The 14,643-nt window shown below is 41.8% G+C and overlaps 1 protein-coding gene across 2 annotated transcripts in view; it reads left to right on the forward strand.

The window, feature by feature from the left end:
- Window positions 1-14,643, forward strand: part of STK4 (serine/threonine kinase 4) — a 44,966-nt gene that overhangs the window by 2,914 nt on the left and 27,409 nt on the right. For both annotated transcript variants that reach the window (XM_051803038.1, XM_051803039.1), the window contains exons 3-9: window positions 553-681; window positions 2,529-2,643; window positions 3,163-3,327; window positions 3,729-3,896; window positions 4,476-4,613; window positions 5,271-5,399; window positions 7,725-7,911. In XM_051803038.1, the coding sequence (XP_051658998.1) occupies window positions 553-681; window positions 2,529-2,643; window positions 3,163-3,327; window positions 3,729-3,896; window positions 4,476-4,613; window positions 5,271-5,399; window positions 7,725-7,911 (1,031 nt within the window). The remainder of the gene's footprint in view (window positions 1-552; window positions 682-2,528; window positions 2,644-3,162; window positions 3,328-3,728; window positions 3,897-4,475; window positions 4,614-5,270; window positions 5,400-7,724; window positions 7,912-14,643) is intronic.

Here is a 14,643-nt window from a genome sequence, read left to right on the forward strand (position 1 = left end):
AACTCAAGAGGTTTTGTAGTTGATCCTGGGTACCTCTTGTGGAAGATCTGCCTGGTGGAAGTGAACTTCAGTAGCATTGTGCCACTTGGTGAGGCAGAGCAGCGTGGGAACAGTCAGTGAGTGACGTGTTTGCTGCCTTAAGCAGTTCATTTGGAAAAACTGAGTTATAAATCTACCTAGCTGCTGTATGAAAGAAGCTGCAAATAAGAATGATAATATCTGACCAGGGCTGTAGTTCTTACTGATGCTCAGATTGTACTGTATGCTGGAAAGAGAGAATTTTATTTGTTGGATTTGTGCAAAAGGCCATTCCAAAGCTATGGTCAATGTCACGATAGCTGGCTCTTTTCTCACCATCTCAGGGTGCTGTGAATTATTTGTATTACAGTATTTAGAAACTAGCGGAGTGATTATTTACATTAAAATACAAAATATTTTTAACAGAAGGATACGTTTTCCCTGATGGTTACACTTGCAAAAAGCAAAACTATAATATTTGCATTTTTAAAATGTTAGTGCATTTCAGTGTTTGTTTCATGTTTTGTTTCCTAGCTCCTATGGCAGTGTGTTCAAAGCCATTCATAAAGAAACGGGTCAAGTTGTTGCAATTAAACAAGTTCCCGTGGAATCTGACCTGCAAGAGATTATAAAGGAAATATCCATAATGCAGCAATGTGACAGGTAAGTGTGTGCTGCAAACCCCATCATCAGGATGCAAGGAAAAATGTCGCCTGTGATCTGGCACTTCATCAAATAAAAGCCGTGATGTTGCCTTAAATGTTTTTTAAAAGGCCGGACTTGAACAATCAAGTTACCTCGTATCAGCTGAGTCATGTTAACTGACCGTTTGGGTAGTGCAAAGGTAAGACAACAAAAATTCAGCTTGCAGCAAGAGAGCACTCAGTCGAATAACCCTGCACTTGCTGCCAGCCCAGAGCCGAGCGTGTGAGCGGTTGCTGCGGTTCTGCCCGTGCTTGTTGAGCAGTGGTAACTTGATTGTGTGCTAAACAGCAGCTCCTGCCTCCATGGGGGGGATGGCTTCTAAACAAGACGTAGAAAACTCTTAGAAGAAGGTTTTTTTTTGGTTTTGTTTTTAAGGGGCACGTGGATGGGAGCCACTAACGCATGACTGCTCTTGCATGTGCACGACCTACGTGCCGTCACCTGCTCGGGTGGCAGGACTGTCCTTCCCGGCTGTTTTCTGCCTGTGCAGGCTCCAGTGCAGGACCAGCTGATCTGAGCATCCCCAGAATAACTTGCTGGCAGCTCTGCTGATGGGCTGATGGTTGGCTCTCTGGGCTGTCTTTGCATGTTTTTATGGGAAAAGATGCTGCAGTGACTTAGCTAATGAAGAGCTTCTGGGTAGGAAAGACCCTGTCAAAGTGTGCCCAAGGCTGAAGGTTTAAAATACACTCATTTCTTCTGGTCTTATGAACCTGGCCTTAAAAACACTACTTTGAAGGACTTGAGGCATGGAAAGCCATTTAAAATAAATTACATGAACAGTATAAAACTGTGGTCCCACTCTCTCTTATTGCACTCCACTCTCCCTGTCTGTAAATGCAGGTGAGTGGGGGCAGACAGCAAAATGTGACTTGAATGGAAATTTCTTGTGAAAAATTTTACTGTGTAACTTGGAAAGCATTACTAGGTGTCTCTTAAATTAAATATTAATATCTTAAGGCCTAAAATGAGACCTTACAGTTGTGAACAGCAGAGGGAGTGAATCACTGGAGCATCACATTTTCTGTGCAAGCATAATGGGACACTGCAGTGTGACTGACCTGCTAGTTTTTGGTTTTTCATTAGAAAACGTTCAGCAGAGAATAGATTAAACACACTTTTGTTCCTTAGCTCCATTCCCATAAAATCAGGGACATTCTTTCTGTTAATTTCAGCTTTACCTTTTCCAGAGAACAGATGGTTTTTCAGACCAATGTACTTTACTAGGTTGTTTGTTTTTTTGTGCAGCCAAATAGCTCACAGAGAGACAGTTGTACTGAGATCCTAAAATATATCCTGGGCTAAACTGTAGCAATGGGGGAACATTCCTTTTAATGAACATGATAGCTGTTTTCCAACAAATTGTGGATTTTATTTAGTGTTTCCACTTGGTGGCAAATGCTCTGCAGCAGCTTTACCAGGGACTGCTGTGGCACGTTTCCCATTCCCTTGTCCTGCCTTCCTGCTTGCCCCAGCACTGACCCTGTTGTAACCCTGTCCGGGGGATTAAACCAGACTGAAGACTAATCGCTCCTCATTTCCGCAGGATTTGTTGTCTGACAGTTTAGCTCCCTGAAGTGACTTACTGGCAGGTCATATGAGCAGTGAGAACAGGCTTGGCAGGACTGTGGTAGCCCTGTGTGGGTTCAGGGTGGTTTGGAACACTTTTGATCAGGGTTTCGGTGGCATTTCAGCACTGAGTTTCTAAAACATCCTTAAGGGTTCTGCAGTGTATCGTGCTTATTCAGTGATGCTGACTACTGGTATTTGACCCTTTGTTTTCTTCTTTCTTTCACATTTCGTAGTCCTCATGTGGTGAAATATTATGGCAGCTATTTTAAGAACACAGACCTGTGGATAGTGATGGAATACTGCGGCGCTGGATCCGTGTCTGACATTATTCGGTTACGAAACAAAACTGTACGTCCTCTCTCCTTTGAATTTATGGATGGGAATTGTGGGTGTCCAGCAGCTCAAGGAAATTCTTACAGTGTTCAATGCCTGACAACCATTTGCCATAACTTGTGGTGCAGGTCTCTTGTTCCTCTGAAATTGAGAAAGGGTGATTCCATTGACTGAGTGTTGGTTATCTGGATAATTTAATCAGAGGAGCAGATTTGGGTGTGTTGGCTTTCCTGAAAAGCCAGACTGATTCCAAGTAAACCTCCACTTTGCCCTACTTTGGTTATTGCAGGATAGGAATTACAAGTTGGGAAAGGGTTATGGTATGTGAAATGTGGTAGGTGTGTATGTGTATGCTGATTGTAATCTAATTTGCTACACAATGCTGTAAGTCACAAACTAATTCCCCGTTAGTGTGGCATCCTTTAGTGAAGGCAATTAAATGGCAATTAGTGAATCTCAGTAACATACAGACCAAAGCACAACAGTGCTGTGCCTCAGCACTGCCAGGCTGGCAGCAACTCTTCTCTTCTTTAGCTCACAGAGGAGGAAATTGCTACAATAGTGCAGTCGACCCTGAAAGGACTCGAGTACCTGCATTTTATGAGGAAAATACACAGGGACATCAAAGCTGGAAATATATTGCTAAATACAGAGGGACATGCTAAACTTGCAGACTTTGGAGTGGCAGGACAACTTACAGTGAGTAAACCCAAGATGTTTGTGTGCATTTCAGTTTGTCTTTTTAATCTGTATGTGAGTGTGATGAGCTTGTGGAGGCTGAGAAACTGTTCATAGCTGTTGTTTAGCACTTCACATCAGCATAATGAGATTGTAAACTAGTGACAGACTAGAGCAGAGCTTGCTCTGTGGAAGCTGTAATACCTGAGTAATGGCTTGCAATAGCATTTGCTGTTTTCTTCGGGATATTTTTAACTTCTGTGAGGACATTCCAATTCCTCTTTGCAGCCCTCCATATCCCAGTCCTGCTGAGCCTAATAATGTGTGTGCATGCAAGATAATTAGGGTGATAATTCACTAATGAGTGTTTGTGGCTAATACAGTTGCCACTGTCTGGCTCTTTATCCTTCTCTTCTTCTCAGGACACCATGGCAAAGCGGAACACAGTTATAGGGACCCCATTTTGGATGGCTCCAGAAGTGATTCAGGAAATTGGGTATAATTGTGTTGCAGACATCTGGTCTCTGGGAATCACTGCAATAGAAATGGCTGAAGGCAAGCCACCATATGCAGATATTCATCCCATGAGGGTAAGGACTGTGGCCTCTTAAAATGTATTGCTGTATGGAAAGGGTTTGCTGTTGCAGGTGGCTGAGTAACATACCAGCATGCCATTTGCTTTTAATTTAGTGCAAGTTGTTTGTTTTCTGCCAGTTTTTTGTAGTGTTGATTAAACGAAAAACAGGTCTTTTGTCAAGAAGAATCTGCATGGGAAGAAAAAAAATCACAATCCTCTTCTGTTAAGACAGAGCTGAAGCTTGGTGTTGGGTATGAAGAAACATATTTTCAGCTGGATTATCCAAAGTGGTTTTTTATTTTTTTTTTAATGCAAGCACAATTTTTTAAGATTTGAAGTTAGCATATTCATACCTTTTGGGGCACATAATGGCCCAACTAGATGTAAGCACCTAGTGAGAAAAGTCTGTTTTCTTGCTACTTGATCCCTCTGAGCAGATTTGTTTGTAATATTGGCACGAACTCTTCAGAAGCAGCAAACCTGACAATGTCCATCATCCTTCAGTGCCAGTGTATGTTTGGGTGTGTTTACATTGTGTTGTTGGAACGTTTTAAGCTTGGTTTGGAAATCTGGAATATTCCTTTGCTTTCAGGCAATTTTCATGATTCCCACCAACCCACCCCCAACGTTCAGGAAACCAGAGCTCTGGTCAGACAATTTTACTGACTTTGTGAAACAGTGTCTTGTGAAGAGCCCGGAGCAACGTGCCACTGCAACACAACTTCTGCAGGTCTGCCTTTTCTTACAAGAAAATAATAAGCTCTAGAGAAGCCTTGCCAGGGTAGGCAGGACTGTGTGGCTGTTGGGATGTTTGGTTTCCTTTCTTGCTGCTCCTGTTCACTACAGGTTTTACTTTTTAATATCTCAGTTTTAAAAATCTCACACTCAACTTCAGTTTTTCACTTCTTCTCTGAGAACCAATCCAACTTCCTTTGTCTACCCTGGGTTGTTTATGTTGCTTTGGCTTTTAGAGTTTGATGTTGGTTTTGTTTGGTTTTGTTTTACTTTCAAATTCTCACCAGCACTGCCAAAAAACTTAAAACACTAAACAGGGGAGGCTAAATGAAAGTGGTTGCTCAGAATGGTCTAGGCATGGAAATGGTCTGTGTAGCTGGTTCTTGACAGCTAAGCTGCTAAGGAGAGAAGTAAGCAGAGCTGTGGAGGGGGGAATGAGCCCAAGGTCTCACAGCAGCAGTGCCCTTGCAGCATGATCTCGTTTGGAGGGTGGGATGTCTCCTTGCTGTGCCAAACAGAAGTACTGGATTGTTATTTCAGTCATGTTTTGAGTTAAACCTTAATTTAATTTGAAGTAGGCCACAGTAATAGCCTTTCACTGTTACACCTTGCTTCGGATGCAGTGCTTATTTGTTTTTAAAATACTTCTCAGCATCCATTTGTTAAAAGTGCCAAAGGAGTGTCAATCCTGCGAGACCTGATTAACGAAGCGATGGACATCAAGCTGAAACGTCAGGAGGCTCAGCAGCGTGAGCTGGATCAAGAGGATGAAGAAAATTCAGTGAGTATTTAATAGTAACAGCGTACAAAGTCCAAACTCTTGCTGCTTTCATAAGGCTTAGCTGCTCTGGTTTTTTGGTTTTGCAATATTTTGTTCAATAGCCAGTGGATTTGACTTAGTTCTGGAGTTTTCTGCTTTGTGACTGTTTAACCTGGTGCTTGGTCCCTGCTCAATCTATATTTGGGTGGGATAGGCAACATGTGTGGCTTACAGTCCACCTTATAGACCTGTGATTGAGCAGGGCTACAAAGAACTGTATGCAGAAGACTTGATACATTTTCCCAGTTGGATTATATTATTTATGCAGTAGTGAGAATTTTTCATTGTGGATTCAGGTCTTAGACTGCCTTGCTAGTATAAAATGATGATATCATCTGTGATGGACTATGATATAAGTATGTTGTGTTGTTTTACTATTGTTGTGCTTTAGAACCTCCCTTATAGAAACTTTCTTCTACACAAGAGCAACCGACAGAAGCCTGAGGTGAGGGCATGGGAAGTGTTCAGGGGATTGCTGTGAATTGCAGTTCAGCTCCTTGTTTCAGTGGTTACAGCATGTGAATTTGGAAAGCATGTTGAAAGCTGTTTTTTGAGCCTCTGCCTGCTTCAGCCTGAATAAATGAAATGGGCAACACCAGGCATTGTGTGCCAGCCCTGTTCAGGGGCTAGACTTGAACAGCATGGTCCACAGTGTCTGTGCTGAACACATTCTTCATCTGGTTTTCCAGTCTAGGGCTGCATATTTATTCAGTGTGGGTGTAACTTTATGGGTCATGTTGCCATGATGTCAACTCTACAAGTATTGTCCCTACCCTGAGTATTGTCCCCACTCTCTCTTCTGCATTTCTGACTGCTCTGGGGTCACGTTGCTGAGAGGTGCTGTCTGTGTAGCAGAGTTGAGTCGTCTTTGTCAGTCTGTGTGTTTTCCCAGAGCTTGTCTGCTCCATGTCTGCGAGCAGAAGAGCATTCCCAAGCACTTCCCAAGCACTGTGGAAACTTCTGCTGTGCTCCTTTGTTAAATGACGTGTAGCAAACAAATTTATTGCTTCCTCTCACCCACTCATCTCCACATAAAACTGCTTTTCCTCCATTAACACCTTGTGTAGTTTTCTCCTCTCTTGCTGCTGGTTTTGAGGTTGGGAAGTAAATTTTGTAGATGTTGTTGACACAGCAGATAAAATACTGGGAACACCATGGAGGGATTTACTTCTTCCTTTCCATGACAGTGAGGTGGAGTATTGCAGCTTGATGTGCAGTGCTTGTGTTTTCCCTCTTACACTAATACACATCTGTAAGGCCGTGGTCACACATTGAGAATGTGAACTTCATCCTTAGAACAACACTAAATTGAGCATCTCATCTAAGGTGAGATGCCTAAAACCTTTACTCTAAACCTAGAAAGTGACTTGTGTTCCTGCAGTTGGACAGCTGGTCCACATTTCCAAGAAACTAAATGGATTGTGGAAATTTTGACCTTATTCTTTGTTAAATCCTATTCACAATATACACTTAATGAAGCACCTCTGGCTACCTCTGGCTAAGGTAACTCTCTACTAGGAAGTTGTTCCACCAGAATTTATTTGAAGAGCTTGTGTTTTCCTACAGTCTCTTAAGCCTTGACAGCAGTTAATTCCAACTTCTTTAGTACTAGTGCCTGTTAACAAATGGAAAGATAAAAAATAATTTTCAGTGAAAAAATTACTAAACTTTGGTAATTTATTTGAATCCTTTTCAAAGATTTGCAAATGCAGCTCATTTTTCTTCAGTGCTTCTGAAATTTATAGCAAGTAAAACTACCTAAATGCTAGAGATAGGGGAAAAAAAAAGTAGGATGAGGGTTTTCTTTCCATGTGCCACAAACACTGCAGACTTAGACCTGTTGCTGTCATTAAATAATGACTCCTCAGTGAACTGTAGCACTTGAGATAGTGGTTTGAGGTCAGCTCTTAGAACTGGCTGGATGAATAGAAACACTAATGACTGAACAAGTGTTGTAATCTACTCTTACAGGCACATCACCAGGTCAGAAATGAGAAAATGAGATACAACTTGCACTGAGAAGCTTCTGCTGGTTATTTTATCTGTTCTCTTATTTATCATGCTGGCAGAAAAGTATGAAGACTTTTCATTGCCTGTTTGGAGATGACAGGGAGAGAACTAAGTGCATAAACCAAATGTGACTCCTGTGTGTGTGTGTGTGTGTGTGTGTGTGTGTGTGTAAAAACCTCTGAATTAGTGAGCCTTGCCAGTGTCCCTGGAGACAGACATTCCTCATGGGACTTCACCACCATCAGTAAAATATGTATTTATGGCATCTTTGTTCAGGAGGAAGATGAAACCGATTCAGGCACCATGGTGAGGGCAAGTGGAGATGAAACTGGAACCATAAGAGCTGTGAACACCATGAGTGATGGAGCCAACACCATGATAGAACACGACGGCACCTTGGAGTCCCAGCTGGGTACAATGGTCATAAACACGGAAGAGGAAGAGGAGGAGGGCACCATGAAAAGTAAGAGAACATCTCTGACTTCTAGAATATTCCTTAAGACTTCATGTGGGCTATTCTATATACTACCAGCCTGCTTTGATGTTTTTGGTAGCTTGTGTCTTTTGGTTGTAGGAAGCTAAAACTTTTAGATCAATGCCCTCTGGCAGCAGAGAAGCCTTTCAGAATCCAAGTTTCATTCTTTTTAGTCTTGCACTTGGTGTAGCTGATGACTTGTGCACAATTTCCAGAAGTTTCTGTGCTGATTGAATAAGATCTGATTCTAGGTGGTAATTTTTTTTGGTCAGTTCTTTCTTGCTTGTTTTGTCTTTCTCACAGAATATAGAGGAGGGGGATTCCAGCAGAGGGTTAATCAAAAAACTTGTGCTGCTTTAGATGATGATCTGGCTGTATCCTGGCATCTGAAAGCAGCAAGTCTGTGTCAGGACTGATACATCCAATGAAGATTCATGAAATGACAAATATCTTTCAGGTTTCCAGCACAGCAGGACATGCAGTGGGAGGAGCTGGCATCTCTCTAGCGTGGTGTGTTTCTTTAGTGTTGCTCTAATCACTGAGGACAACTGAATGAGCTGTGTGTTGCTGTTTGAGACATTTCAAGTTCTGCCCTAAAATAGGAAAGCTTACTAAAGCTACAAACCTTGCCTTAGGATGTAAGATTTAAAATGATGTGACTGATAGTCTATGGAAGACCTTACAGCTTGAGCTGGAAAAGAGTTGAAAATGTTTCTTCGATTAAAGAAAAATGGCAGGGAGAGCCTTCCTGGAAAAATTATGACTAGAAGAAAAGGAATCTTTTCTGGATTATGGATTCTCATAGAAATCCATTCCCACAGGTTTGTTAGCCTCACAGTCCTGAGGCAGAGGTAGTCAGGGATGACTCAGCTGGCCAGCAGGAATGTTTGTTTGCTCAAGGACCGAGGAAAATGCTGAGTGGGGGCTCAGCAGTACTGAGATATGACCATCACAGGCAAGGCTTGTTCTTTTGTCTCTTGCACTACTCCCAAAGACTTCCTTGGCAATCTGATTTTGAACCTTTAGCTCTAGTGATAGAGGAAAAAATTCTTAACAGGAGTTTGGAGAAGTCCTTTCCTCAGGAATTTCTGTCTTGAAAGCTTCTTCCCTGTGGGGGCCCTCTGGAGCTTGTGGAAAGATATTGGGTTCAAGAGTGAAATTTCATCAGAATCCCTTTAAAGAGTTTTCCAGACTCTGGCAAACACTGATTCATCACATTAAACCCCAGAGGTGTCAGCCCATGTGGCAGCTTGTGGCAACAAAGGCAACGGGCTGATGCTCTCAGGTGCTGTGGAACAAGGTCAGTCTAGCAGGGAGATGGATGGATGGATGGATGCTTAGAGTAGCTAAACTGTCATCCCAAGAAAGGGACATTTGAACAGTATTAAATGAACCTGGTGAAGCTGCAGTTTCTCTTCAAAGAGCCAGCACTGTTATTTTCTCATCATCAGTGGGTATTGTTCCGTTCCATGGCTCACAGTCTTGGAGGTTTTGCTCTCTGCTGCTCCTGCACTGGCTGCCAACACTGTGTAAATAAAGAGTCTCAGAGTTTATCTCCCTGTTTTTGACACGTATTTATCTCCTCACTGTCTTCCTAAGACTGCAGCGCTTGTAACTCAAAAGCACCTAACTCTGTCTGTGAAGTGGAGTACAGAGGTTTGAGGAGATGCCTTTGATAGTATCTCTTGCAAGGACATGCTCTCGTTCTGAGCAGAATCAGTTATGAGGATGTAGCAATTCCTTCAGGCTCGTCTCTAACCTCAAGAGGGAGCTCCACAACAAGCTCCCACATCTCGAGGTCTCCGTGACTGGAAACTCGAATTTTTATTTTAAACCCTCCTTGGACTTCAGGCTTCTTAAAAACACTCTGTTCTTCAGCTGCTGCTGTGTGACATGTTCAGGGCTGGGTGTGTGGCAGAGGTGCTGGGGCAGCTGGAGGAGGCATTTGCAGGTCCTGGGTGCAGGTGGTGGCTGACACAGGGACCACCTTCCACATCCATGGGCTTCACAGAGCAACATCTGATAAACCCCAGCTGCCCTCAGCACCCTCTGCTCCAGGTCCTCCTGCATTTTAATAACTTGTAGCTTGATTCCAGGAAATCTAATGTTAATGAAAATGATCCTTAACACCTCATTCTCTTCCTTCCTGGGTAGTATAACTGTGAAATGCTGGCTGCTGCACAGAGCAGCTCTCTGGTTTTGGGATGTGCTGCTGGGCAGTGTCTCTGAGCAGCTTGCCCTTTGTGAGAATTGCCTATAACTCCATTTTTCAGCTTTCCATTTCCATACTCATAACATTCAGTTAAATGGATTTAGCTGTAAAGCTCATCAGCCTGCTGCAGAGCCCTCTGGAGCAAGTTCTCTTTGTAATCTGAAACATAAATGTAATAACACTGTTTGGAAACCACTGAGTTTGAAGAAGCTTTATTGATGCATATTTTTAAAGACATCTGTATTATCTTTTTTTTTGGCAGCTTGTGTTATGACTCACAATAGAGCCTATTTGAAGTCAATAAAAAACTTCTGATTGATGGCATTAGTAGGAGAATTTAACTTCCCTAGGTGTCTTGGGCTGTTTAACTGCAGGTTTCTGAGCTTGTGTTCTAGCCCTTCCTTCTAATTAAAAAAACATAAATCTGTATCTTGACTAGTTTTATGTTTGGTTACCATAAAAAGTGTTTAGAGCATCGTATTTCAGTGTTTTACAGATAGGATTGTTTTAGAAATCTTTAGCAAACAACTTCCAATAGCCTTGAAAGTGCAAACAACTTCTAGTAGACTTCAAAGTGCATAAATTGATTTGTGACTTCTAAGGCTCAGAGGAAAAGCATTCCTAAACTCCTGTACTTTTACGTGGTAGGGGAAGTTTTGGGTTGCAGTCAATTGAGCCGTAATTGTGTTTGCCTAAATTCTTTTCATTTGCTTGGCTTTATTCTGGGCACTCAATATAAATAGTCAGGCAGCATTAAAAATGTCACTGTGACATTCTGTGACTCGTTTTGAAAGCACTCAAGTGATTGCCTGAAACCGCAGATACTAAATTGTGCTGCGACACATTTTAGTTCTAAATCGATGGCGAGCAGATTACTTATGGATTGCAGTTAAACTATTCCAGGAAAACTTAGAAGAGCTGTAGACGAGCAATGATTTGTAATAACAGGCATTTCCATTGTGCTGGAGAGCTGGAGGAACCGTTAATATGTCTGGAATCATCTTTTTAAAATTTTTCTGTGAGAGAATATATAATACTAGTAAACAGTGCAGCACTTTGTACACTCTATGCTTTTTCTGCTTTATTTCCTGTAGGTCTTTAGGTAGAGGAAAGTTTGCATGAGTTTGTCTCTTCAATTTAAAGAGTGGAACATGATTTTATAATAAAGCAGATAAACATGTTGCCTTCCTTGGACACTGCAATATGATCAGATCCAAGTAAAATAGGATCTAGTACTATAGTCTGTCCTATTTTCTGTATTAAAGTGCCTCTTGCTTGTTTAAGCATCAAATAAAACGACATTGGAGAATGTAGAACTGCCAACAGTGGTGTGAGTTGGGCTGTCTGGTTTTAGGGTGGAGATGAATAAGGGATCTGGAGATGGGGGAAGGATTGTGGATGTGGGGGTTCTGTTAACGTGGCCCACGTTCAGTGCAGCACCTGGTGCAGATGGACCAGAAGCTTTCACAGCACTGTTGCCTCTACCTTGATAACATAATGTGCAGATAATAGTTTGTGAATGTTTAAAAATTTCTAGGCTTCATTCTTATAACACAGTTTGGCAGGTTTGGGTTTTCTTATGTTTTTACCATACCCACATTGCTAAGCCTGGTTGTGTCCTTTTAAGAAAATATTTCTCCTTTTGAGGGGAAATCGGGTTTCATTAGCAAATTAAATGAGCTAAGATGCAAAGTTAGCAATTTGCTATTAGAAAAATGATTCAGAGTAAGCTTGTTAGTCTTGGTGGCTTTGTGAGGCAGCCAGTGGGTGACACTTAAACCTAAGCCAGAGAAACATTACTGCCAAGACTCAGGAAACAGTTTTTCCCCACAAATTAAACTGAGATTTTTCATGTAAAGCAATGACTGTAAAAGCTGTAACGTGAGCAGCAGAGTGAGTACGGGTGGCAGAAGGTTTATGCAATGGCATTAATACTGTAATTGAATAAAGTATTCCTGGTGTGTAGCTGAGGTAGCTGTAGATGCTGTAATCTCATTAGTTGTCCAGAAAAGTGCAGTTGCACGTTGTCCAAGTCGCTGATGCTGGTCCTGCAGAGAACAGCTCCACGTCTGGTCAGGATTTACATCATGTGCACGTCAGAGACACTGGCTGTGTTTTGCCTCTGATTTTCTCTGTAGGCAATAACTCTTTGCAGCAGCTTCCCCACTACTTAATGTTATTAATGTCCAGTGGTACAGTTCTGTGTTTAAAGTAAATTGGTCCATTTAGGGATGATTGGACCATAAAACACTCTCAGCATTATGCGTTTAAATAACATGCTGCTCATAGAAACTCCTACACTGATTAAATTGTTCTTGAACTGTGAGAATCATCATACTGCCACTCTTGAGGTGTGGAGAATACACATCTTCACAGATAAGTCTTGCAGCTGTGTTACTTTTTTGACTTTTAATAGCAGCCTTGCTGGCAAACTTGACATAAACAGTGGCCTGCAGGGTTTGTTCCAGAGTATTAAGCTGCGTGGACATGCAGACAGCATTTTGAGCAATGGGGGGAGTTGTTTATGCTGTTGGTTTTTTGTTTGAATACTGCTAGGCTCCTGGCCCTACTAATTGAAATAGTGGCTCAGACTGAAGCATGAAGAGAATTAAAGTCCCAGGGCTCAGTGGGATGCTTGTCCACCTTTGGCTGGCCTGCATAATTGACAGAGCTTTAACACTGAGACAAAGTTTAATTTTTATATTTTCAGAGACACATTGGAGAAAGGATGTATGTATAGAAACAGCTATTTTTGCTGTTTCTAACACTTTATTATTGAGCACTCCTGTCTTTGTGATGGTGGGGCATAGATAGAAAGCGGGGGGATATTTTTTTCTTTTTCTGGACAGAAACACTGTCTTACAGAAGATGGGAAGTGGGAAACATGACTACCAGAGCCCTGAACAGCATACAGGAGGCAGTGTGGTTCAGGAGACTCGACCCAGAGACAGAGCAGTAGTAAATCACTTAGTAAGTACATCTCTGTCCCATGCATTTGCACATACAGGAAAACTATAACTTACCTGTCTCTTCTAAGAATAAACTCACTCCCTACTGGATCAAAATAAATCCTGGAGAAAGCTTACCTCCTGAGCAGGAGTAAGGAAAACTGTAAAATCTGAAAATTCCTTCACTGCAGGAGTTCAAAACCAAATTTGTTTTTACCAGCAGATTTTCAAACTTCAGGGGAAAAGAAATGTTCATTGCAATGTTGTTTTCTGTTCTGTCTAGATAAGCAAATGAGTTTCTGGATTATGAATAGAAAGGGAGTTAGGAAGTGCTCACTTGGTTCTGTGCTGTCTGGGGAGCCTGAGCTGTTACCCACAGGTGCTGGACCTGCAGGCTGCACCCCTGTTGATGGGCTTGTTCCACATTAGGATTCATCAGAACCCGAGGCAGACGCTGCAGAATATGAAATGTTCACTTCTTTATTGATGCACCTTCACATCTCAGTGCCTGTCACACACTGTGGTTGCTGGACTGAGCTAACAATTCAAGCTAATGAGGTGAAAGACATAAGGTGTCCACTGAGCATTTGGGATGGAGGAGGAAAGCTGCTATGTATTTATAATTGTGTCTCAGTTTTTATGTAAAAGAGATCCAAGAGGAGGTAACCTGGTCTTAAACAGCTTTCTTTACTGTGAGGATTTCCTCCCCTTTTCCTGAAAGGGTTCTCAACTATATGCTACTAGCTTTGGATGAGTGTTGGTACTCCTCTCCTTAATGACTTTCATCTCTTATTTGTTAAGAGATTTAGGATACCTAATGTTGCTTTTTATGGTCATTTAGGAGTTTCTTCTTAATAGCAGAACCTGTCAGGAATGTTCTGATTTGATTTAGTTTGAGATAAGCCATAATTATGGGGAGACTTGTCCTCATAAGCTTCAAGAGATAGGAAGTGTTACGTGGTCTGCTTTTAATGTGAGGAAATCTCAGCTTCTCTTGCCACGGGGTGAACTTATTAATGATGGAGCACTTTTTGCTCTGGTTGAATAACTTGACATCTCTCTGCTCTGCTGCTCAAAATGACTCAGTCCTGTTCATGCTGTACAAATTATGCTGCCCAGCTGCTAAAGTTCATCTGTGATCTCTAAGAAATAGCCCAAAGCAAATAACACACAATTCCATTTGAAATTTAATATTGATGAAGTGTTGCTTGCACATAATCATCAGGCACTGTTTTGTGCCTCCTAAATATGTATTTTCAGTCTTAGTTACATAATTGAATCTAAAGCAGACAGCAACTTACTGAGACTGCTGGGGACTAAGGCTGTTATGTGAGAAGTCAGTGGAAGATCTGTGCTTATTTAGACCACTAAAATGAAAGATGACACTGGATATTTGAAAAAAAAATAAATTTGAGGCAAGGAGAGAAGGTGAACAGTGTAGAGGATGGTGGTTTGAATGCTGAAAAGCTGAGCCTTACTTAAAAGCAAGTGAATAGCCACCAGCTCCCCATGAACTTCCGAGTGGAAATGAGAGGGTTTATAACTCGGGGAGAGCAGCAG

The sequence above is a fragment of the Manacus candei genome, unplaced genomic scaffold (genome assembly GCF_025592945.1).
Source record: "Manacus candei isolate 608988 ecotype Guabito, Panama unplaced genomic scaffold, ASM2559294v1 h1tg000057l, whole genome shotgun sequence".
NCBI classification, from domain to species: Eukaryota; Metazoa; Chordata; class Aves; order Passeriformes; family Pipridae; genus Manacus; species Manacus candei.